Source organism: Heliangelus exortis, chromosome 17 (assembly GCF_036169615.1).
Source record: "Heliangelus exortis chromosome 17, bHelExo1.hap1, whole genome shotgun sequence".
Taxonomy (NCBI): domain Eukaryota; kingdom Metazoa; phylum Chordata; class Aves; order Apodiformes; family Trochilidae; genus Heliangelus; species Heliangelus exortis.
The window spans coordinates 11,384,387-11,409,074 of record NC_092438.1 but is presented as its reverse complement, the minus strand read 5'-3'; the positions used below and the strand labels follow the sequence as shown (position 1 = coordinate 11,409,074).

The 24,688-nt window shown below is 40.6% G+C and overlaps 3 protein-coding genes across 5 annotated transcripts in view; 2 read left to right on the top strand and 1 right to left on the bottom strand.

The window, feature by feature from the left end:
- The window catches only part of DNAH3 (dynein axonemal heavy chain 3), a 52,940-nt gene extending 45,181 nt beyond the window's left edge, over positions 1–7,759 (top strand). For both annotated transcript variants that reach the window (XM_071760579.1, XM_071760580.1), the window contains exons 55-62: positions 111–355; positions 1,741–1,857; positions 2,883–3,037; positions 3,806–3,973; positions 5,067–5,209; positions 5,764–5,968; positions 7,010–7,147; positions 7,349–7,759. In XM_071760579.1, coding sequence (XP_071616680.1) covers positions 111–355; positions 1,741–1,857; positions 2,883–3,037; positions 3,806–3,973; positions 5,067–5,209; positions 5,764–5,968; positions 7,010–7,147; positions 7,349–7,702 — 1,525 coding nt within the window. In that variant the 3' untranslated portion in view covers positions 7,703–7,759. The remainder of the gene's footprint in view (positions 1–110; positions 356–1,740; positions 1,858–2,882; positions 3,038–3,805; positions 3,974–5,066; positions 5,210–5,763; positions 5,969–7,009; positions 7,148–7,348) is intronic.
- A 6,178-nt stretch (positions 7,760–13,937) lies between these two features.
- On the bottom strand, positions 13,938–23,845 carry LYRM1 (LYR motif containing 1). Its single transcript, XM_071760585.1, has 4 exons — positions 23,715–23,845; positions 16,842–17,000; positions 15,858–15,950; positions 13,938–14,275 (listed from the first exon to the last, which is right to left on the bottom strand). Exons 2-4 carry the CDS (start codon positions 16,998–17,000, stop codon positions 14,159–14,161), a joined length of 369 nt encoding a protein of 122 aa, XP_071616686.1. The 5' UTR covers positions 23,715–23,845; the 3' UTR covers positions 13,938–14,158.
- DCUN1D3 (defective in cullin neddylation 1 domain containing 3) overlaps positions 23,824–24,688 on the top strand; it is a 24,029-nt gene continuing 23,164 nt past the window's right edge. For both annotated transcript variants that reach the window (XR_011729210.1, XM_071760581.1), the window contains exon 1: positions 23,824–23,963. The gene's annotated coding sequence lies outside the window, so the exon portion shown is untranslated. The remainder of the gene's footprint in view (positions 23,964–24,688) is intronic.

The window sequence follows — 24,688 nt, the reverse complement described above, 5'->3', positions numbered from 1 at the left end:
GCTGCGTTTTAGACAAGATTTAGATGTTAAACAAGTAATAAAACTTAGTCTTCTGCAGATCGGTATTGATGATTTTTTTTTTACAATGTGCTATTTAAAATTCCTTTCAGACTATGGTTAACCAGTTATCCATCAGAAAAGTTTCCTGTTAGTATCCTCCAGAATGGCATCAAGATGACAAATGAGCCTCCAAAAGGAGTTAGAGCAAACCTCCTTCGTTCATACTTCAATGACCCCATTTCTGATCCCGTGTTCTTTAGCAGTTGTGAAAAGGCAGAAATTTGGCAAAAACTGCTGTTTGGCCTTTGCTTTTTTCATGCTATTGTGCAGGAAAGGAGAAACTTTGGCCCACTGGGTAAGTTTAGATTATTTTGCTGGTCCTTTCAAAAAGGTTAGTACTTTTAAATGCATTATTGGAGCCTCTCTGTAAAAAGGAAGTGTTGTTGTTAGTGATAATACAGAGTCCAATCTCTATTTGCAGTGAACATAAAACAGTTTAAAAGCTTTTATTTGCTGTTATTCAGGCAAAACTACTCTGGAAGCTACTAAAAGTATTACCTCGGGGGGAGAGGGGGATACTAGAAAGTACCAGTTTTCCAAGTAAATATGTTATACAGTAGTTACATTAAAATATAGCCTCCTAAATTATTAATTTATTACTGTAGTTCTTACTAAATATTCAATCCTGCTCTGTTTTGAATTTAAATAATTAGAGATACTCTGCTTTTGTTATTAATGTGAATACTTCAATTTATCAAAGATACGTGCATGTGTTTTCTTGGTGTGAAATATTTATGTAGCTGCAGTGTGTAGTTGGTAACACAGCAATGAGAAGATATGTATTGATGAGATTTGTGCTTCAGCTTTTCTGTACTTTTGAAATACTTGGAAAACTGTATAGAATTTTTACATAAAATGTAGAACTATATGGAATTACAGATTCTATTTTTGTAGCTATATAGAGCTCTCCACAGCTATACATGAAGTTCTCAGCCTTCCATTCCTACTGAGTCTGTCTTGTCATAACAAGTTACTATTAGAAAATGTTGTATTTTGACAGATAGCCACTGACTTATGTTAATAGGCATCTGTTTAAATAACAACCAGACTTCCAGTATGAGGATATTAATTTATTGTTTTAAAAAAAGTATGTATATTTTTTGTAAGTGACAACTTGTTTTCAAAAGCATAATCTACTGCCTAATGTCACCATCTATGTGAGGGAAGAAAGACAGTTGTAGCAATAGCCCCATTTTTTGGTTTGTATTAGAAATACAGGTTTTCTGAAGGATTTTTTTTCTGGATTGTGCTCCTGGGTGTTTTCAGTTTCTGTATTGTGCTGTTCTCTGAATTCTGTATACAAACAGCATATTAATAGATTAATTGATTAAAAATAGAAATCAATCAATGAATGAGAACTGCTGTTCTTATCATCTCCAGATATCAATAGAACATCAGAAGGTACCGAGTAGGTCTGTGTATTGCTTCTGGTAGAATATAATTTTTCAGGAGTGTGTGCTTATGTTTTAATTACACAAAAAAGGGTAACAGCACTTCAGGATACAGCATTGTTACAGATTCATAGTATCCCTTGGCAATAAACTGCCTGGTAAATTCCAGGGCTTCATCTGGTTACTGTCTGGCAGCTATTATCTTCAGCTCTGTAGTAGTAGCATAGTACCAATGCCCTCATATCATACAGGGTACCAGTGCCCTGTGTAACTTTTCTGAATTGAACAGGCTGGAATATTCCATATGAGTTCAACGAATCCGACCTCAGAATCAGTATGAGACAGATCCAGATGTTTTTGAATGAATATGAAGAAATCCCATTTGAAGCACTGACATACCTAACAGGTACAGGCATTACACTCTCTAACATGTGTTGACTTTGCTGGCCATTTTCAGCTGGTAAGGTGATAAACTGGTGAGTTCTTGACAAAGTAAGTGGATTCTGTTCAGGTTTAACTTCTTGGCCTTCCACGTACAGATGGGTTGGATCTGAAACTTTCAGATGGCATTGCTATCTTGGCTCATATATAGATAGGAGAATTACTACTGGCCCTCATCAGTGGCCTCTGTTTCAGCTTAGCTGATCAATATGATCCTGAATCAATAAGCATTGGCAGTTTGCCAGAGGATGTGATAATACTCATCAGTTTCAAGCAGGAGGTCTTGACCTATGTAAATAACTTGGTTGGTGTGGCTATTTCCTTCTCTATCTCCAGCAAGATAGCTGCCTCTTGGCACCACTTTTGTCAACCTTATGAAGATAATTCTTGATTTTTGCTAATATTATTCACCTTGTGAAAGAGAAGTTTGGGAGTCAGGATTGAAGTAATAACTGAACTTTTAGCTGTTTTCTGTACTTTATATCAGTCTGAACCTTCCCTCATTGCTTGCCCATTACTTAAATGTCTCTAACTCCTCCCGCACAGGGGTATTGCATGTTTGTCATCCCTTATTTTCTACTGTATATATATGTAACCAAATTAAGTTTGCATTAAAGTAATGGGACAAGAAGAGCTATATAGCACTGTTCAGATCTTGACAGTTCTAAAAATTCTTACAAGAATTTCAAGCAAAAGAGCTAGCATTTAAAACATGAGATTATTTACTGTGGCATGAGTAGCAGTTTCTCAGGACAACTCATAGTGTTACCTAAACCTTTAATCATCAAGGCCCACAGACTTCACTTCTAGTTCCAAAGGTGTTAAAGTGCCTAATTTCCATTGAACCCATTGAAGTATAAAACCTGAAAACTTTTTAAATATCTGGAGCTTCCGAACGTCAAATTACTGGAGCTCTACATTATTGCACAGCAGTTTTTATTTGTTCATTAACTTACAATATTTCATCCTGTTTTTTTTGTCATTTCCCAGGGGAATGTAACTATGGAGGTAGAGTAACAGATGATAAAGACAGGCGTCTTCTCCTCTCCCTTCTCTCCATAATCTATAGCAAGGATATAATGCAGGACAAGTATATGCTTGCAGCTGGAGATGACTACTATGTACCACCACATGGTCCATATGAGGTGAGAAGATAACAGATGTAAATTTTGAGTTATTAGGAAAACCTTATCTGCACTGTGCTTTGATATGCTGAATACAACAAACAGAAAATAAAAAGCATAAGATCACAAAGCCATGCCAGAATAATCTGATGTATGAAATATGAATCTGGTATTTAATATCTAACACAGCCTAATGGTTCTGATGTTTGTTGATGCAAAGAGCTACCCCTGTGCAGGTTTCCAATACAGTTCTACAAAGCAAGTAGGAGTCAGATTTCAGGAATTCACAGGGTACTTCTGCATTCTCTTGCAACCACTTTTGCCTTTGAAAAAACAACTTTTTGATCACTTTGAAAGCAGTGATCAGGATGAGGAATGGCAGGTATATACTCATTTTTTGTCCCCTTTTTCCCTTCTAAAAACTGCATAGAGGTAGCAAATGTGCTAAAGTTTGTGTAGCCTGTGGTTGTACAGGTGATCTGTATGGCATCCTACCCTCTGCTGTGATTCCTGCTTGTGCTTCCTTGGATATTCTAATGTATGTTCCTTTTTCTTGTTTTTTCTTGCTACTTACATGAGGGTGGTAAGAACCATTCCTCAGTGAGTCTTCGAATCATTTAGTACTTTTATATTTAATTCTGTGGACTGAGTAAGTCAATTCCTTGCTGCATTTAACTGGGAAGTAATCTTTTTGATTGTAAATGGGAAGATTCTCTCCAAATTGGGTTTACTTACAATTTTTTATTATAGCATTGCATGATTTTTGGTATCTAAATGTTTCTTTTACAGTCTTACATTGAATACATACAAAGTTTACCAATTACAACACACCCTGAAGTGTTTGGACTTCATGAAAATGCAGACATCACCAAGGATAACCAGGAGACTAACCAGCTTTTCCAAGGAATTCTCTTGACTTTACCTAGAGTAGCAGGAGGAGGTGGCAAGTCCTCTCAGGTAACTGGGGAAGAAAGATCAAATTGCATTCTGGAAAGGTGCCCTTTCTTGTCATGCCCCAAGTCCCAGTGTAACCCAACACCTCCCATCACATGACTGTGGCATTGGTAGTGCTTGTGATTGTAGCAGGCAGATTTGGCTTAGAAGAACCTTTAAAGATGGAAGATACCATAATGACTTTGAATTCAAATAGCTCAATACCACACAACCCTGACTGTCTGGATAGAACACGTGGTTTGAATAATAATGTTTCTTTCATATTTTGTTTTTAAAATAACAGTGAAGTGCCTCACTTCCAGCAGGAACTGTAGTTAGGGCACAGTTAATAGTCACAGCTGGTAAAGCACCTCAAATAACACCCATCTTGAGGCAGTTTTAAAATATGACAGTCATGCACTGGCCTGACTTCAAATGGCAGTGGTTGTGTGACCATCCCTGCCATTCTCACTCAGAGACAGACTCTGGGGTGCCAGAAAATTATATCAAGTCAGAAATCAGACAAGCCATATAGGCCCATTAGAGGCAAAAGTCACCTTCCTGGTGAAGTCTGTGGTATTATGGCACTTCCATTCTATGTTATTACTCATTAAGTGCTTGGGTTTTTAAAGGTTTGTGCCTTCCCTTGGCTGCTTCCATTTCTACAGGCCCAGACACATAACTGTGTGGCACAAAAAAAAGGGGGGCAATTTGGTAGAATGGAACCACTTGGACACAGACCTCACTGTCATCTACCCCTCCATGGGGCCTGGTTGTGAAGATGTTGGGAATTTCTTTCCTTCATCCTGCTTGTCTACCCTGATGCCAGTTCTCTTAGAAGTTACTTAATATCTTTTAGTGAGCAAAACCAAAATTACTAACAAATTTGAAATTATTGAGAGGGGAAAAGGAACAAGCAAGCACATGCAGAGACAGACAGGATGATGCACAAACACAGTAAGAGCATGTAGGCATTATTTCTTTGGTAAAATAGACTAGAATACCCATGTGGTTATATAGGAAAAAATAAAAACATCTACAATGTTTTGTGGAATTTACTGAATAAAAATAGGTGAAAAAGAGGGAAATTTCATTCACTGTAAACTTGTGATTTCAGGAAACTGTTGAAGATTTGGCACAGGACATTCTATCCAAACTACCAAGTAGCTTTGATATGGAAGAGGTTATGAAGGTATACCCAGTACTTTATGAAGAGTCCATGAACACAGTTCTTAGGCAAGAGCTCATTCGATTCAACAGGTATGGCTCAGTGTTCTGTGTGGCCCTGCTAATACTGAAACATGCTTGTGTTCATCAGTGCTAGCCACTCACAAGCCTTAAACTCATATAAGCCTTTTAAAATCTGTTGTGAGAGTCTGTTTTGTGGCCTTTATTAAAGACTTGAAAACCACAGCTGACTACCTGAATATAGAAATAGAACCTATATTCTTGGAGCATGAACTTAAATCAGATTTGAGTTTGATGTGTTGAGGTGGGACAGCCTCCTTTTCTCTTTTTCAGTCATACTCAGGCCCCAATATTCACAGTACACTATGTTAGTGTCACAGTCTTTGAAGCTCTTGTCACTTCATTTTCCATGTCCAGGATGGGAATATTCACTTCATTTCTGTGCATCTATTTTCCCTTTGTTTTTCCAAAGAGTTTTGATAACTTGTGAGATAAGAAATTTCTGACAGGACATTTACAAGCTTTCATTGGCCCTTCATTCAAGTTGGACTCAAATGTCTTTAGCCAGGTAGTAAGATGTCAATAACGAAAACTTTTTTAATTAATTTTTTTTTCATAATCCAAAGGCTCACTGAAGTTATCCGGAGCAGCCTCATTAATTTACGTAAAGCCATTAAAGGCCAAGTGTTGATGTCATCTGAACTTGAAGATGTTTTTAACAGCATGCTAATAGGAAAAGTACCATCAATGTGGGATGCCAAATCCTATCCATCACTGAAGCCACTAGGAAGTTATGTGTCTGATCTCCTCTGTCGTCTGGCCTTCTTCCAGGTATCCTAAACTGAGACTAAAAGGTCTAAGGACTCAGTAGCTGAATGGGTAAAATGTGTATCAGTGCTCTCCTCACTCAGCAGAACCCCTATAGCTCCAGTATGTGAACTATTTGAACATACTCATGATCAAATATATCCTGCATTAACAGCACTGGAGTTAGCTGGGCAATTGGGGTGAGTGTGAGGTGTCAGTATGATCCTTTGGTACAAACCCAGCACTGCATTTGGTAGTTTCCATTTTTCTATTTCAAGTTGCATTGCCCTTAATAATTTCCCCATTCAAAGGGCACTGAACTGGTGTGAGAATGCTTTAGAAACAGTGGAACACTGTACAGTTCAGGAGAGGATAAAGCTAGAAAGAAGTGTCTGAAAGATTTGCATAAGTAGCAGGGTTTCCCATTTGCTGGATCATAGTACCATATGGGCTTCTTTTGACTCCAAATGGCTTAGTGTCAGGATGTTCTGATTTTACTTTGTTTTTCTTACTGCCTTGGTAATATCTAACAAGGAAACAGGCCCAGGATCTCCTTGTCTGGCATCTTTGTACTGGAATGGTTTCTTTTACTAGGGTCTAATGTAGTGAGTGCCCTCACAGTCACTGGTGAAGATATTGTGTAAGAAAATTTGGCCTTTTTTCATGTAAGAAGATAAGTGTTTATGAGACTGTAAAAGAGGGTATCTTGATTAAAGTGTCCAGATTCAGTAATTTATTTTTTTTTTTCTGGCTAGTATCTAGACTTAACATAATGTTCTTGTTTCTTTCTGAAATTTCTTTCTTGGTAGGGCTGAGTTCTGGTTGTTTCAGAATGACTATTTTTGTTGCCCTTATAACTGTCTTCTGTGATTTGTTGTCTCTGAACAGTATAGAATAGCCCTATATCTTATAGAATATGGGAGTATCCACAGCCCCATCAAATTTTAGATCTCATTGTGCTGTTCAAGTGTATCTGAAAAGAGATCCCTTTCATGGTGAATTGTCACAGAATGTTCTTTTTTTTTTTTCCTTACATTTATTTTTTTTCTGTATTAATATATTTAGGAGTGGGTCAAAAAAGGACCACCCACAGTCTTCTGGCTGTCAGGATTCTTTTTCACTCAGTCTTTTTTGACCGGCGTTTTACAAAACTATGCCAGAAAATACACCATCCCAATTGATGGCATTGGATTTGAATTTGAGGTAAGAAAATGCCAAGGAATTTTGTTTTTTTCAAAAAGCTTGAACATTTGAAACAAAAAGCTTTGAACAAAAAGCTTTGCTTGAAGCAAGGAATAATTTCATTAACTGCAAATGAAATTATATTTAAAGGAGTGATTTCAGACCATCACTTAGAGAATTTAATATACTCCAGATAAGAATTAAATGATTTAATCATTCTAGGTGATGAAGCAGGAGCAGACAATGGAAAAAATGCCAGAAGATGGGGCTTATGTGAGAGGACTTTTTTTGGAAGGTGCACGATGGGATAGAGAATCCTCGGTAATTGGAGAATCACTTCCAAAAGTCCTTTATGATCCTTTGCCCGTAATTTGGCTAAAACCTGGAGAAAGTTCCAAATTTCTTCATGAAAACATCTATTCATGCCCTGTGTACAAGACAAGTGCAAGAAGAGGTGTCTTATCTACCACTGGCCACTCAACCAACTATGTTCTCTCAATTGAACTCCCTTCAGACAAGCCTCAGAAACACTGGATAAATCGAGGTGTGGCAGCACTGTGCCAGTTAGATGACTGAGAATTTGCAAGTCAAAACATTCACATTTGGTTATTAAAAGATCTACTTTACTCCCCAGTGGCTGCTTTTTTTTTTTTTTTTTTTTTTTTTTTTTTTTGTTTTTTTTGTTTTTTTGTTTTTTTTTTTGTTGGGATTTTCTCCTGACTTCAAAGGAGCTCCCAATTTCCTTTGGCTTTTAGGCATTATCATCCACTGAGTAAGACTGAAAATAGAACACCACAAACAGAAACTTACTCCAAGGGCCATTATTGAATCATAGAAAAAGCACCCTCAAGATCATCGAGTCCAACCATCACCTCTGCTCTACAAAGTTCTCCCCTAAACCATATCCCCCAACACCACATCTAAACAAACCTTGAACAAATCCAGGGATGGTGACTCAACCACCACCCTGGGCAGCCTATTCCAGTGTCTGACCACTCCTTCTGTGTGGAAAAGTTTTTCCTAATGTCCAGTTCAAACCTACCCTGTTGCAGCTTGAATCCATTCCCTCTTCTTCTATTGCTGTGAAACCAGCACCAGCCTCTCTACAATGTCCTTTCAGGTAGTTATAGAGAGTGATGAGGTCTCCCCTCAGCATCCTCTTCCTCAAACTAAACAGTCCCAGCTCCCTCAATCTCTCTTCATAAGATTTATTCTCCAGGCCCTTCACCACCTTTGTTGTCTTCCTCTGCACTCACTCCAGCACCTCAATTTCTTTCTTATGCTGATGTGCCCCAAAACTGGACACAGTTCAAGGTGTGGCCTCACCAGTGCTTAGTACAGGGGGACAATCACCTCTCTACTTCTGCTGGCCACAGTATTTCTAATACAAGCCAGGATGCCATTGGCTTTCTCAGCCACACAGGCTGAGTGCTGGCTCATATTCAGCCACTTGTCAATTAGAACCCCAGGTGCTTTTCTGCCTGGCAGCTCTCCAGCCACAGTTCCCCAAGCCTGAGGTGTTGCATGGGGTTGTTGTGGCCCAACTGCAGGACCTGGCCCTTGGCCTTGTTGAAGTTCAGACTCTTGACTTTGTCCCACTGATTCAGTCTATTCAACTCTTTCTGTGGAGTCTCCTTATCCTCATGCAGATCAACACTCCCACCCAACTTGGTGCTGTCTACAAACTTATTGATGATACACTCTATGTCCTTATCAGAATCATCAGTAAAGCTGTTAAAAAGAAATGGTCCCAGCACTGAGCCCTGAGGAATGAAATTATCTTGCAATAGATCAGAATGAAGAGAACTCCCACCAACCTGTGTGTCACCCACATCGTTACAAATCTTCTGAAATCCTATTATTACCACCTCACTACTGTCATAGGGTTGCTTTTTTATTTTTTAATTAAATTGGGCCTGAAGAGCTTTGCTGCTGACTTTAATGGGAACCTAATTCACAGCTTTTTGCAAATAAGACTCTGTGGATTTGCCTTCCACTTCTGTGTCCCAGGAGTATGTAGGGCAAGGAGGGAGGAGATGAGAATAGTCTGATGTCAACATGTAAACCAAATCCTTAGCTAGAATGAACTGCCAGAGCTGTCTTATAAAACTATAGGAACTGACAACTTTGTGAAGATGTGCCTCAGTATTTCCCTGGAGAAATTCTAGACAGCACATGTACTGGGAGCCTGCCATTTCATGTGCCAGGCATGTCTCATAATTTTAAAATTTCAGTATTATGTATCTGAGGTGCTTCATAAATTGAGCCATTTCCTTTCCCCCATAGTCTCATTTCACTTCCTTGTCTTGCCCTCTTGCATGTTGGACTAATAACCACCTGGAATTTTGTACATGTTTAAGCCCTTTCATCAGAGAAGCTCCAAGTAGTTTGCAAACATTAATTAAAAATAAAATAGCCTGAACATCTTCAAAGAACTGCACAGTCATTAACTAATCCCCACAGTGTGCCAAGGAGGTACTGAAGACAGATCATTAGACTTGTTGTGTACCCAGTACAAGAGAAACAAAAACATCAAGGCAAACACTTGGAAAAAAACCCAAACCCACTGCATAAACATACACTAATTTGGGGTCTTGTTTTTTTTTTTTTTTCATTTCACAAATTGCAGCTTCTTAATGACTTGCTTGAGGCCTCCCTAAATCAGAGATGCAGCTATAATTCAGCAATACCCAGTATCCTGCTACAGTCATTAAGTGATGATGCTACAACTCATTAAACCATACGGTTCCTGTTGTAGCAATTTTATCTGTTGTGTTATAGAACAATGTTCATTATTGCTTTGCTAACCACCAGTTTGGTTTATATAGGTATTTGTGAAAATGGTAACATACAGGTAAGCAATAAATGTTCCAGGTATGTTACACAGTGCTGCTCTGTGCAGAGATAAACATAGGTAATTAGAACAGTATCTTCATGTGCCATATTCAGTGCCTCATAAACAGCTCACTATGCAGGTGTTTGGAGAATCATTGGTGACTGGGGCAAAGATGTCAGGCCAGGGCACTGGACCTGGATGCTAGATCCTTCCCTATGGACTGATCAGTTGCTGCACTCCATGGGATATTTAGACCTGAGGTTATGCTTGTGGATGACTGGTGACAGCTTACCTGTCACAGCTGAGGCACTGCTGAAAGGGAAGCTGGAGCAAAATCATAAAGTGGAGTTGAAATGTGAGGATTGAGTTTCTCCATTCTTTTTTCAGATAATGTTGTTCTTCCAAATATCATCTTCTAAATTTAAGCATTTTAAATGGAAAGCAAGATTCACGAGTATGTGCTAGCTAAATTACACTTTATGGAGATACATTACTTTTAAACTGTTAGAAAATACTGCGGGATAGCTTGTGGGTTTCTTGTTACTGCCTTTTTATTAACAAACACCAATGGATAGTTTAATAAATGACACACATGAATGACAATTATGAATACATAATGGCTTTGCTACTTTATAGTGTGCAGTGTTCTTGTTACTGTGTTGGTTTTCTAAATGTTGTTTCTGTGTTAATATTTAGATTTGAGATGAAGACATCTCTTAGAATGTAATTAAAGATGTATTTCAAGTTTTTGTAGATGTGACCAACATATATAAATGAGAGAAGTCTATATGAGGGCACGTGCATCTGCCAGGGGCTATGTCCCCCCCCAATCAGAGATCAGGTATGGAGCTGCTTTAGTTGTTGATTACTTCAGTATGTGAAGTGCTCCCTGGGCTGCCCTTACTATTAGAGAAAAAGTAACCAAATTTACTGTTGAGGGATATCTGTCTTAGATATATTTTTCTGTGGTTCTTTAAAATGAGAACTTTCCTGAGCATTGTCTAGACCTTCCTGAAGAATGATAAGGTGGCTAAACATCAGTATTCACAATATTTCTTGGCTGAGATGCATTTAAAAAAAAGAAAAAGGCAACTCGGCTGTTAGCTGGACATGATGAAAATGTGAAAAAAAAATTTGACAAATAAAGTACCTGCTAACAGTAATATTAGAATTCTTGGCTTTACAGGTTTAGTTATTACCATTTCATAATTAGAAGGTCTTATTAGACAAACCACAAAAACCACCTATAGTGGTTGCAAATCACAGATTCAGTCTTGCTCGTAACTCAAAGCAGATGGAAAAAATACAGTACACAGACATTATGGAGCAAGGGATATTTTTTCCTTAGAAATAGCAGAGACAGGTTTTCAGCTGGGGATGCTGTAAGACATTAGTACATTTTCTTAGGAGGTGGAATCCTTTCTCTTATCTGTACAAGAAAAAAACCATTTCAGAAATAGAAAGGACTGTCTCTGTGGATTTTAACTTTGTTGGACTGTTAAAGGGAAAATCATTCAATGAAAAAGCGAAGGATAATACAAAGTCCCTCAATTATTCTACTTATGAGTTCCTATAAGCTAGAATGTTTTGCCTAGTAGGATTAGAAAAATCAGTAAAAGGTGCAGGTTTCTGCTGCAATTAGTGTTCTTGAAACCTAATTTATGGGTGTGATCAAGTAAGGGACCTTTCTGTCTGTGGCCAGAAGATGGATGTTACCAGCACCATTTCTGATAGTAGGGCTCCAAGACAGCAAGGTCCAGGTGGCCTTGTTTTCTGTAGAGCTAAAAGGTATTACAGTAACAAACATTAATGAGTAGGAAGATAACCTAATCTCTCTTAAACTATTTCTGTTCTGTTGTTCCTCTCTTGGAAAAAGATTGGGACACTGCTGAAACACAATGAGTGTTTCCTGACCCCTTGACAACATTGAGGGAGTAAATTCACTAAGTGCTGAGTCTGTCTTCTAAAATGATTGTGTGCTTGGTTACTATTTTGAGTTCCTTAAAGCTGCTTGGGCCTTTTAAGAATTATATATTTATTTTCCCTTCAGAAACAAACACTAAATGATACTGTTATTTCAATTTGCTGTATATCTTCTGGAATTGTGAAATAATCTCCATCTTACAGTGCATGTTCAGGAAAGAGCTGGTGCCTATTATACAGCCAATAAATTTAGACTGCTGATTTACATAGCTGTTTATTCACTTGATGAGTCACAGCATCAGTACCTTCAGTAGCCACATGAATTTTAACAATTAAAAATGATTCAAATGGTAGTTTAATGACTAAGAATGAGCCTAAGATTCCATTCAAAACCCCTGTCTCTTCACATTTTGGTTTGGCTCAGCTGACATGACTCTACACTGGTGTATCAGAATGAGGAAAGGAAAAGACTGTATTTGTTCTTCTTTCAGTGAAGGATTAAGCAGTGTGTATAATGATGTTATTTTTTTTACTGTCTTCATTCCACCCCACTTTTCCAAGGCTCAAGGAGTTTTGTTTTGTGTCTTTCTGACAGCAGTAAATTTGCAAAGCTCCCACTGACAGCCGGAACAATGGCATTTTCCATGTTACTTCCCACAGGAGGCATTCCCAGGAAATAATTACATGGGAATAGATACTTCTGGGGACTGGAGCTGTAAAGAGTAGTGAGAAATTGGGCTAGTCAGTACCTGTCATGCTGACTTGCTCATTTCATTGTTTCCTTGTACTTTCTCATATTTTTTTCTCTCTTCCAAGTACATGCTAGAGGGAGGAACTGTCATCCTGTTCTGCACATGAGCAGTTCTTAACTTATTTTTAAGGCAGACAGAATATTTCTTTGCCATTGCTTATTAGGGCTCGGAGAGTTTATGATGAGCTGGAGAGCTCAGAAAGTAAGATTTCATTGGTTTTGCCCTTTAATAGGAAAGAATGTACACTGCCTTTTTGAGATTAACTTTTTAACTGTCATTAACTTCTGGCTGGAACAGCTCACTGCTTATACAGTCAGTCCTTAAAAGAGCTGTGCTTTTGTATTCTTCCAGTACAGTGTGCCTCTTGTCCACTGTCTTGACTTGGGTTTCACTGATACTTCTAGCTTGAAGGACAGAAAGCTCCAATAACTTCCCTGAAGATTTTGTTAATGGCTCAATAGGAACCAAAACAATTGCTGGCCACTGAGGGAGAAATTAATTTCATTTCACTTCCATTCATGAGGCAAAATGGAAATATTCCTTGAACTTAAGAGACTGAAAAGATAGCTGTAGGTACTCTCTTATTTTCTTTTAATGAATCTGAGGTTCTGTCCCTAACATTAAAAAAGGTTTAAAAAGGTTAAAACCTAACAATAAAGTAATTCTTGAGAAAGCCAGTGTGCTTACCATATAAAAATATACAGTGAAGACACCTAAAGCATCTTAAGCTTGCTCCTGTAATAACACCCTGAAGGGAGAGTTTTCAGTTAGTCCATCCATGAGAACCTGAGGAACCCAACACTGGAATGTTTTATTCTGAGCTGTATAATGGAATTCCAGACTTTGCATTTCACACCCACACCCTCACCAAAGGAAGAGGAAAAACAAAAGTGGCTCTAGGCCATTCCTCTGCAGTTAGCAAAAGGAAAATGAAGGAGTGGTGGCATTTCTGCTGTCTCTTTGCTACTGTCCTTTTAGAAACAATAAATCCTTCACCATAAGGATACTAGGAAACAGGAATGCTTCTCCAGGGACAACAGGCAGAGCAGGGACAAGAGAGGAAGGACTGCAGGGACAGTACAGTCCCTGTATTTCCAGTTGCATTCAGGAGGCACTGTGAGCCTGCTTGGTTCTCCTGCACATTCTTGATTTTTGCTGATCCTTACACACAGCACTGAGATGGATAACAACTGAGCATGTGTAGTCCTGAAACCACCAGAGAACCCTGCTATAGATTGACAGCTTGAAAACCTGCTGTAATTTGTTCTGATGTCAAAGTACTCTTCATATCACAACTCAGTCCTTAAAAAGTGTTACTTTTATTGATGAGTCAGTGATTCAAAGGTAATAAATAGCAGACCAACCTTATCCATCATGTGTAATGCATCACTTAGTTTTTTAGCCTCAGGAAATATGTGAGCAAGTGACCAGAACAGCTTCATTCACAGTTATGCACACAAATCACCTGGATGAAAGTCCACATCTTAACTTATATAAACACATCACAGCTTAAATGATGGGTTATGAAACTTCATCATGGGATTTCAGGTATATTGGCTTGGAAATCTTCCTTAACTTTTCCTGGTGTCGCAACATACGGCCTTGTTTGGGGGCAAGACCCATAGGAGGCAAATGGATCTGGAAAAGAAAATCCCACCAGTTAGGTGCAAATTGAGAAGCTTCAAGAAAAAGAAGGGATGTATGCAGATTTCACTGAGTTTTAGACAATTTCTTCACACTCGGGGTAGGGCCACTGTACTGACTCAAACCAGGTTATTGGATTTCTAGGAGATGTGCTCTCTGAGGAGTGATTAGTGGTGTGACTTTCAGGCTCTAAATGTTCTGTTTATTAAAATCATATATATTTTAGGCTTTACTAATCTTGTTTTGTAGCTGGATATACTATAATGATAAAATATTTGTTGAAATAGTACTGCTGACAAAGTTTCATAACAGTAAAGTCTAGAAAACCTTAAAAATTCCTGAGTAGATGCCTTAAATCCCTGTGTATCTTATTCATACCTAGCTAGCAAGACACAAAATAACCCCAGGCTGTATGTATTGAAAGACTGCCTTCTTACTGTCAGGATTATATATACCATATTAAAATGCACAGTCAATGTCATTGACTCAAGAGCTGACAGGCTCTTCTTTGATTGGCAAAGTCTTTATGTTTCATAAAGCTGTCAGTGGGAGTTGTGCAGCTATATCCCCCCTAAGTAACTGAAAAATGTGGGTGTGAGCAGTCAAATGTCATTGCTGCTGAGGCTGTCATCCTGTAAGATAGCTGTTTAGGTGCAAGTAGTAGTAAAAGCACTGAATAAAGCAGCAATAGAGATTTCTAGAATCTGAAAAATAACAATCATCCATTGTGTGAGAGAGCTGCTCTAAAACTGATCCTTTGGGATTTTGAAGCCACTACAAAATTTTTAAGCCCATTTCTAGGAGTGTTGTTTGCCAGGTGTATCTTGGTTTTCTGTATACTGAAGAAAAAGCTGTATGTGAGACAGATGCTGTGACCATATTCTAAGCAAGCATTTGATGAAGATAAATTTAATTTTGACCATGAGTGCCTTACTAAGGAAAATATAGATGTGAAAATGTAAACTAACCAGCAGGAGTAGAGAGGAAGTCAGCTGGGCAGTGAGGAAGCTATATTAAATGGTGCCATAGAAGATGTTGCTGCAACTTCCAGCATTTCAGTGACCTTGGACATTTTTCTCTAGGAACAGGGCAAAAGAATTACTGGCTTAGGCAAGTGTTTTATAAGACCTGATTTATGACCAGGAGAACAGTTACCAGTAATGTAGGCTATGAACATTTTTGTATCTATGACAGATAGAATTATGTATTTTTATTCTTTCTTTTATTCTGGGGTGATTAGAAGATTTGATCCCATTACTGTCTTTTTCTACACAGTATGATGAATTGGTCAGTCAAGACTGCCTAAATAATCACCAGCCTTAGGAGTTCAGCTCATGAAACTCCATTTAGATTTTGACTCCTCATACTGAGAAGAAATTAGCCAACTTACAGTGAAATAAGATAGATGGAGAAATGTTATTATACATTTGTCTTATTTGGTGCTGTTTAACATAACATTTAAATACAAACCTATCTAAAAATGCATTGAGGTGACACTGATTGAACTTTGGGTTTTATTGGTCAGTGAGAGCTAAGTGGGCATAGCTGAAGACTTTATGACTGGATTTATACTCACAGGTCTTGGGTAGGGGATGCTATAGTGAAGGCCAATTTCTATTCTTGCCTCACATTCTTCTATGCACTGTTTAATCAGCTGTGGGTCTGTTACCTAAGATCATACAAACAAATGTTTTATACAAGTACAGCAATTACAATTGGAAGCTCAACTGTAAGTGATGCACAGCCACATGACTTCCTTAAGCTTTTTTGTTTTGGCAGTCCCAAGGATACAATGATAGTATTTTCCACATCCATAAAAGGTAAGATTAGTATTTGCCTTTACTCAACAGTTCTGGGCTTGACAGCACTGGATGTTAAGGCTCAGAAGCTGTCTTGACTGAGGCTGGAGAAGGAGGTTTTTACTCAAACCTGGTATTTTTTCCATACGAAGAAAATGCACATGCAGATAATACCCATGGAAAAAACATCCTCACCCTTTTGTCTAGCTCTCTAGGTAGCTAGAGAAGAAAAGGAAGAGATTCCTTACTCCATGTTCTGTTATCATCCTGTCCAGAAACTCCCTTTGAAGTCAGAAATGTGGCGTGAATTGTGATGTGAATTAAATTTTTGATTTTGCATTACCTGATTTTGGTCCCAGTCCAAAATGGGATATAAATGAGCACTGTGATCTTGAATTACAAGAAGGACCTTTGATTACCATGGAGTCTGTATGGCTCCTTTTAAAAGGGGGTTGAAATTTCTTTCTTAACAAAAAAAATATAAAGTGCTTCTTTTAAAAGAAGTGCCAGTGGTTATTGCTTTAAAAAGAGAAAAAGAAGTATAAGAAGCTACTGAGCTCTGTTTGCCATTGCATGAATAATGATCCACTTAGCTAGCTTTCTGAATGATGAGAGGTGAGAGGTTTCTTATTATTATTTCAGGGGTGAAATTTAAAATATAATCTGAATACATGGGAAATCCAATCCTAGCATCCAATCATTGAGGCAGAGCAAAGAGCAACAGAATAATTCAAAAATTCAAAAGTTCCAAGGACACTTACGTTTTTGTTTTTTCGGAATAATGTTTTGGCTTCATTTTTAATGTACTCTTTCTCTTTAATAGTTTCTTCTGTCTGTCCTGATGCTGACTCCCATTTTTTGGCTATTCGGAATATCTTGCGGTAAAGACGAAGAACTTCTTGTCGAGTAACTGGTGTCATCTAAAAAAACCAACATGAAACCCCAAACACATACATGGGCATTCTTGTTCCTAAAAGGCCAGCAAGCAGTACAGTTTTTTCACATACTTAGTTTTAAAAATATTTCCACCACCTAAAGTTATGCTGAGCTATATGAAAAGAACTGAATTAGCTGTAAACAATAATTAGGTGTTGAAAGCTGAAGACTCAGTCCAGCAAAGTATTTGAACTGATACTTAAATCTGTCTCATTTCAGACAGCTTGAGCTCTTGCTTGAAGTTAAGCTCTTGCTTTAATGGTTTGCTGAATCACAAGCCTGGTGCAAGAATGCCCAGGTTGTGTTTCACTTCTGTTTTGCAACAAATGTTGGGCAAGTCACCGAAACTCTGAGCATCCCCCTTCCAGTGAAATTGTACCAATGCTGACCCTATCTTTGCAAAGCATCTTGAAATCTGAGAGTAAAAGACATGATAAAACCACTGCAGTCTTGCTGAAAAACCATATACGTTTCAGAGGCTGAAAAGCTTCTTTGTGATACCACTACCTTATGTAGTAATGATTCAGCTGGAGTTCAGTGTGATGAAAAGGTGATGAAAGCTGTTTTATCTGAGCACTGCAGTAGGGGCAGACTAGCAGTGGATTTAAGAAAATCCTGAATGTCTTGATTTTCAGGGAGTTGGGTACCTGCTGAGCCCACTTATTCAGTCTCCAAGTGTGATAAGAATCTTTGTCAGAAATCAAGAATTAAACCCTCTTTTTTATTTTATGGAAATGAGTATTTTATCCTATAAGTGGTGACAACATTGCATGTCAGACCACAGCTATCCCTCAGATAAATCTAATGCTCAAATTATAACACTTCTGACATGGATCAGATTTGCAGAAACAAAAGAACGACTCCTGCTTTAGAGATGCCTCATATGTTGAAAATACCTTACTACCCAAAAGGAATATTCAGCAGCACTGTGAAGCACATGGATGTAGTGAGGAGTAAGTGTCAGGGACAAGATATTACCTTGCATTTGTCAGCTTGGAGCTGTAGTTACGGTGTCTGAATTCACCTTGAAGTCAGGCCTGTGGACTGGGAATAGTTCCTCTGGAGGGCAGTTTGGAGCAGGGCACTTCTTGTCCTGCCCTCCGGAGGGAGAACTCTCCCTCCCTCGATGATGCAGGAAAAGCTCCTGCCTCAGGCAGGCACTCAAACTCCTGAGCAATGGTTGGTGATGTGGCTGTCGCTCAGTTTCCTGCCAGTCTGTGGCTATTCCTCTTACTGTGGAGAAAAGAAGAGGGTTTTAAACCAAAATCCCAAGTGGCTGCCTCCACCACAGCAGCTCTGCTAATGTTTCAGTACTGTCCCCCTGGGGCTTTAGACATTTCCACACTTTCCCTTATTGAAGTCAGGTACTGATTGTTAACCTGAAGAAAAGATTTGGCCCATAGTCTCTTTTGCTAAAAAGTCCCAGACTCTTAAATCCTGGCCTTTTTTGTCTTGTGATCTTGAGAAGCAGACATAAGACCCTTTTTCTCTCATTCTGTGAAGAGAACATTTATATTTTGCTGTTCATATTTTAAAATGTTTAAGGAATCATCTCTTTTTCTCACAGATATTAAAGTGATTATTCCTACTCAGTAGGAAGTATTTCTAGTAAAAGTTTATGGCATTTATAGAAAACAAATATCCACAATAGAATAGCTTGCCAAACACTTTTGAATAAATGTTTCACTTGATCCATTCTGCTGCTCCATTTCAGGCAATAGAATTAGTCATACACGTGTATGTGTATCTGAAAAATCATTGCTTCTCTCTCTCAAGTACATATTTAGTACAGAAATTAAACAGTTCAATTACAAGGGCTGATACAGCACGAGCTGAGTCCCAAATCATCTCCTCACCCAGAGCCCCTCCTGGCCTCACCCTTCTGCTTTTATTTGAAGGTGTCACCTCTGGTGGAGCTGGAAATATTCTTTTGTACCTTGCTAACAGCCAAAGAAAGGCAGTACTGCTTTAGAGACTTTCACCTTAGGTTTCCTTGTAATCCATAAAGAAAGTAAGAGGAATGTTGGGAGAAAAAATGTTCACCTTTAAATTCTGATCTACACAAACAATTTCCAAGGCCACAAGCTGGGACACAGCTGTAATCACACCGGTTGCTTTTGAATTTTAACCATACCAAGAATCTGCTTATAGAGTTGGTTTTTTTTAAAAGTTTAGAACTAACAAACTTTTTCTCCATTAATTGTTTCTGCTTTCCCACCTAGAACCTTTTTTTTTCCTTGAATTTCTCGGTGTTGGGAATTGATACAGAACTGCATAGTCCCTTCCCCCCCAGGTATGATTATTCTCCTTCCCATATGTGCTAGATGATGTGAAAGACATTAAGCAGCTTTTCATATCTGCTCCTGTGGCTCAGATAGTCAACACTAACATTACAGACCTGCTCATAAACCATTTCTGCAAATACACAAAATGAGGGTATGAGGAGTCATAAGAGGAGCATAGGACCCCCTTCTATCACAGGAAAGGATCAGAGCAAACAGAACCAAATTCAAAGCCTGAGTCAGACTCTGATCTGAGTGGGAGTGTAAATTAGGAGTAATTTCACCTAGAGCAAAATTAATTCCAACTTAAGATGTTGTAAATGAGATTGGAAATTTTTTTGTTGGTATAAACAGATCCTGCACTGACAGAAATATAAGTGACAGTACAAGTCGTGTATCAGGTGTAATTTTGTCAAGTGACACTACTTGGGTTGATTTTGTGGGTGTGGAAAATGATTCTGAGTAGGATAGAAAAGAAGATAAGGGAGGCTTTCGTGTCCTTCTGGTTACTCATCTTGAAACTTACATCTTTGGCATTTAAATCATAATTACATTTCACATCTCTGGAATGCTAAGTGGATGTTACACCACTTTCCCACTAACACTCATCTTGTGGTAGTCACACCCATTGTTTAACTTCTACCACCCTTCATTTCCTTGCAGAATGCAGCCCACAGAGGTTAACCACAGGCGTTTTTGTCAGGGCTTTTGAATTAGGTGAGCAAATGTCAGGTGTTTACTGCAACAAAACAAACTGGGAGAGGTCAGAGGCAGGTCTGTGAGCACAAACCTATCAATGGCAAAAGCTGCGGGCTGCAGGCTGGGTTTGAGCTGATTGTTTTATTAAGCCTCTGGAGGGAAGCCAAGCGTTGCCTTCCAAATAAGCATTTGCTGGAAGCTCTGGGAGAGCTCTGACAATTCGGGGCTGTATCGTTCTTTTCATCTCCATGCAAACCCCTGTTATCAACATTCAGATCAACCACATGAAATATCCCATTGTATCCAAGCTTGCAAAGGAGGCTTGAGCAGTTAATGAGTTACTGCCTGATGAAGATGCATACTTTTTTCCCTGGTAATTAAAACAAATAATCCTTTATAAAATGTAATAACGAATTTTTCTTTCAGGACACAAATAGGCATTCCTTTGGATTTTTAGATGGTTCACCCAGATGGTCAGTTAGTGTTCCCAGTAGTGCACTGTCCAAGCAAAGTTAGGAGAGAGGGCAACCTGCATGGAGACTGATGAGCACCCAAATTGCATCCAGTGGTGGGATCCTTGGCTAAGAACGGGTCCAGCACTCTCCTGTCTGCACAGCTCCTTTGCTGATGTTGTAAGTCTATTTTGTTTCATCCTTTCTTTTATGTTAGGTATTTGCTACTCACTTTAAACATAAAATCTGCCAGTAGCAAGTACATAGAGGATTTTATGAAACACAGGGTGAAAGTAATAGCCCGTGGTAGAAAAAAGGCTATTTTAAAACAATAGATTCCCTCTTTTTACAGGCACACATTAGTAGCATACACTTCGTGCTGATGCTGATCCATGTTTTCTAAGGGGAGGAGATGGTGGGGAACAGAACTCTGCATGAAATAATTTGGAAAAGCAGCTTTCAATTTCTCAGATGTAAAATGTTTTATTTAGGAGCAGCTGGTTTGCTACTGGCAAGGAGTCCTAAAGACACAATGACAAACTGCTGGGCTGATTGACTTGTGAATCAAGCTATGACCACATTTCTGTTATGGAAATAAATAACATAAATCAAAAGCATAGTGTATCAACATTATAGTATGGAACAGCTCCAGCTGTATGACAGTCTGTAGCACATCTTTTCAAATGCACTCTTTGGCTTATTTAAAGAGATGCAAAAAACCCCACACCTATCTGGCTTTTTTATTCCTCAACAGCTAAATTATACCTCTTAGCTAAAGAGTGACCTGCAGTCTCTCTCCTGCTGCTAATGCAACAGATAATCAATCATTCCTTTCACAGCTATCCACAGCAACTCCAGGCCAGTGATCCATATTCATCTTTTGTGCAAATCTGCCAAAATGAGCTCGGTTCTTAAGGCAGCAATGATTTTGGCCTATTGTTTCCTTGAGGTACAACAAATGAAACGTTGAGTTCCTGTGGCACAGGGAGAAGAGAAAGGGTCACAGATTTCTGTGAGAAGCTGGGCAGGTCAGATGCCTTCCAGTGATACTAAATGTCAAAGTCTAATCATTCTATGTTCTTTTACCTACCGGCCTGTGACAGCTATTAACCTGCAAACACCCAGCCCATGTGGCTGCAGTATGTACCTGGCAAAGTGAAAACTTCCTTCTTGATTGAACATTCATCCTTTTAAAAAAAAAAATTATTTTATTTAAGATTCAGCCAAAACGAAATCATAGGCAAAATACCACATCTCCACAAGCTGCAATCATATTTCTATGAAGATTTGTTAAAAAAAGAACCAAGTTCCTGAACCAAGTTACTCAGCAATGGTATCTGACATTCACATGGTTTTAGATTTTGTCATACCACTATCTTTTTGCTGGCAAATTGAAGTGATCTGAAATCCTGATCTGCAACACTGATCGACACCTCTGAACCAGCCTCCCTAAGTCTTTGTACTTACACTGTTCATCAGCTGGGATGAGAACTGTGACATTCTATTTGTGCTTTGTATTTCTGACAGAACTGGGATCTCTTTTAAGCTTTCTTTTACATATGGAGCAGTGTTTTGATCAAATAAGGGAAACTGCTTGCAAAGAGAATATAATTAAATAGTAAAAGCAAGGACTTGGATTTTATCACTGGTTTTCCTATGTAATTTCAAGTAAGTGAAATTGCAAAAAATTAGGCTTCTACAACATTCTCTTCATTTGAATAAATGAAAGTGAAAACCCTTAACTAGTCCCTTTTGATCACAGTTTTCATTCTCTTAGTCTGAGGTGGATGAGGCACTATCTGATTTTAGTAGGACAAACACTTGCTTTGGGAGTGCCTCCTGTGCCATAGTAGCCTCGGGAAGAACAGAAATGTAGAGGGGAGGAGGGACAAGAAAATTGTCTTTACATATTTGTTATCTGAAAAGCATGCAGTGTCCAGGTAAACTCTAAAGCAATATGAACTTGTCTCTAGTAATTTTGCAACCCTGTCACTCTTGCTTTCATACATTTAGAACCATTTTCTCCTCCTTTGTGTTTTTTTCTCTATTAGTTACAAGCAGAGAAAGAGATTTAAATGCAGTGCAACAAATATAGCAGAGAAAATGAAGCCTCAGCTATCCTTGGATGGCCTTACTTATATAATACAGAAGCATGAAGAAATACAGCATCATGGACACAAGACCCAGTATGTATTTATGCACCTTATTCATACATTGGCTTTAAGCCAAATGCAACTGAATGCATGAGTAGAAATATTTCCCAGCCTTGTAACTGCTCCTAAACTTAAGAACAGCTACAGATATTAATGCTAGCAGAGAAGCAATTCTCCCTACCCCCTTTCTTCCTTCATTCTGTGGGTGACTTAAATCTGTGTTTATGAACCCTCAATTCAATTTCCGAGCGCTTTGATATCAGGACATTGACAGATAATGATTTTTAGTCACTTCTGGGATCTATAACAGGGCATTTACCAAAAAGACTTTTTTATATTTGAAATCAAGTCTGTAAATCCCATTCAAATTTGGGAGCTTTAGAACAAAGCCTCACACAGTATTTGCACTTGATGCTTCTGAACGATGGGTTCTGGGGCCTCCTGCCTCACAGAAAGCACCAGGGCTGAGGATCACAGCAGCAGGGAAAGTGCTGCTCTGCTTGCCCCAGAGCCTTCTGATTTCTGTGAGGAGAGAACCCTCAGGCCTGATGGTGAGGGGATGGGAGGACCCCCTGCCCAGACTCGATCTCCGGGCCAGCAGCAATTGCAGGCCCAGGTGATCAGCTCAGGGCTGATCACACACAAAGCCTCCTCCACACCACCTGGGCCAGGAGCCCTCCCACAGCCATGCCTGCAGCCAGGGCAGGGGGACTGGCTGGGCAGCAAGGCGACCGCCCCGGCACAGGCCACGGCCCGGCGGCAGCGGGGTGGCTTTGGCCCTGTGGGTGGTTGTGGGGTGGCTGTGGCCCTGTGGGTGGCAGGGGGTGGGTGACAGCGGGGTGGCCGTGGGCCCGGGCCCTGCTCTGCTAAGATGGCGCTGGCCGCCCTCCTCCCCCTCACTGCCGGGACCCGCCCGGCCGCCGGGGGGCGCTGCAGGCGCGGGAGCCCTCCTGCCCCCTGGCGGCCGGGGTGGCACTGCCCCCGCATTCGGAAGGAACCAACTCGTGAGGCGGAGGGGTTTAACCAACCCCCGCCCTTAAATCCCCATTCTTTCCCCTCCCCTTCGCCTTCCCCGCGTGTGGACTCGTCCGCCCTTTCCTCCCCCGTTTTACCTTCAGGAAGGAACACGCCGAGGTCTCACTCCCCGCCTTCGTGCGGCGGTTCCGCCCCGTTAAGCCCCGTGTGTTCCCCCCCCCCCCCCCCTTCGGTGGGCGCGGGAGGCGGCGGCCCGTTGCCCTCACCCTGCGTGTGGCGTCGGGCACGCGGCCTACGTCACAGCGCGGCGCGAGGCGCTGCTGCCAGCTGACGGCTTCAGCCCCGGAAGTGATGCAGGGGGAGGCAGCCTCGCAGGGAGCCGGGAGGTGAGTGAGCTGCTCCGTGCCTCTTCCCGGCCGACCGGGATGCGGGCGGGGGGACGGCGGCAGCGGCTCGGGGGCTCGGCCCGGCTCGGCGGAGGTGGCCGCTCTGCCCCTCAGCACCGCCGGGGCCGGTTGGGCGCTGGGGGCCCCGCGCCGCCGCCGCTGCCCCCTCACGGCGGGGCCCCTCAGAGCCGCAGCCCGCCCGGCCCCCAGGGCTGGCAGCCGCGGGGAGCGGTGTGCCCGGCCGGGACCCGCAACCTCTGCCGGTGCGGAGGGGCGGGGCGGTCCCGGCAAGGGTTCTCCGGGTGGTGTGTGGGGTCTGGCTCCGTGCAGGCCGTTGAAACGGTCCAGCGGGTGCCTGGCGCTGGTGCTGCCGAGCCCGCCCCTACCAACTCCTGTGGCCCGGGCAGTGCTGGCGGCTCGCTTCGGGGCTTTTTCCTTATTTTTTGTGCCCTGCTGCTTGCCATCTCCAGGCTCCCAAATGTCCCTTGACACACAGCTCTGCGCGCAGCTCAGGGGCTTTGTTCGAACGCTCCGTGCTCAGTCTCTGCACGTGTGGCTCCAGGAGCTGCTGAATCTGTTCGGGAAAAAGACAAGAGAAATGGAATGTAAAGCAATTTATTAACAGGACAGTTCTTGCACTCTGACTATACCACTTTTGCTCAGCCACTTTTCACTTCAGCTTTCACTCCCTCCCCTGAGTGTGTTTGCCCTTCCTCTGGACGCTG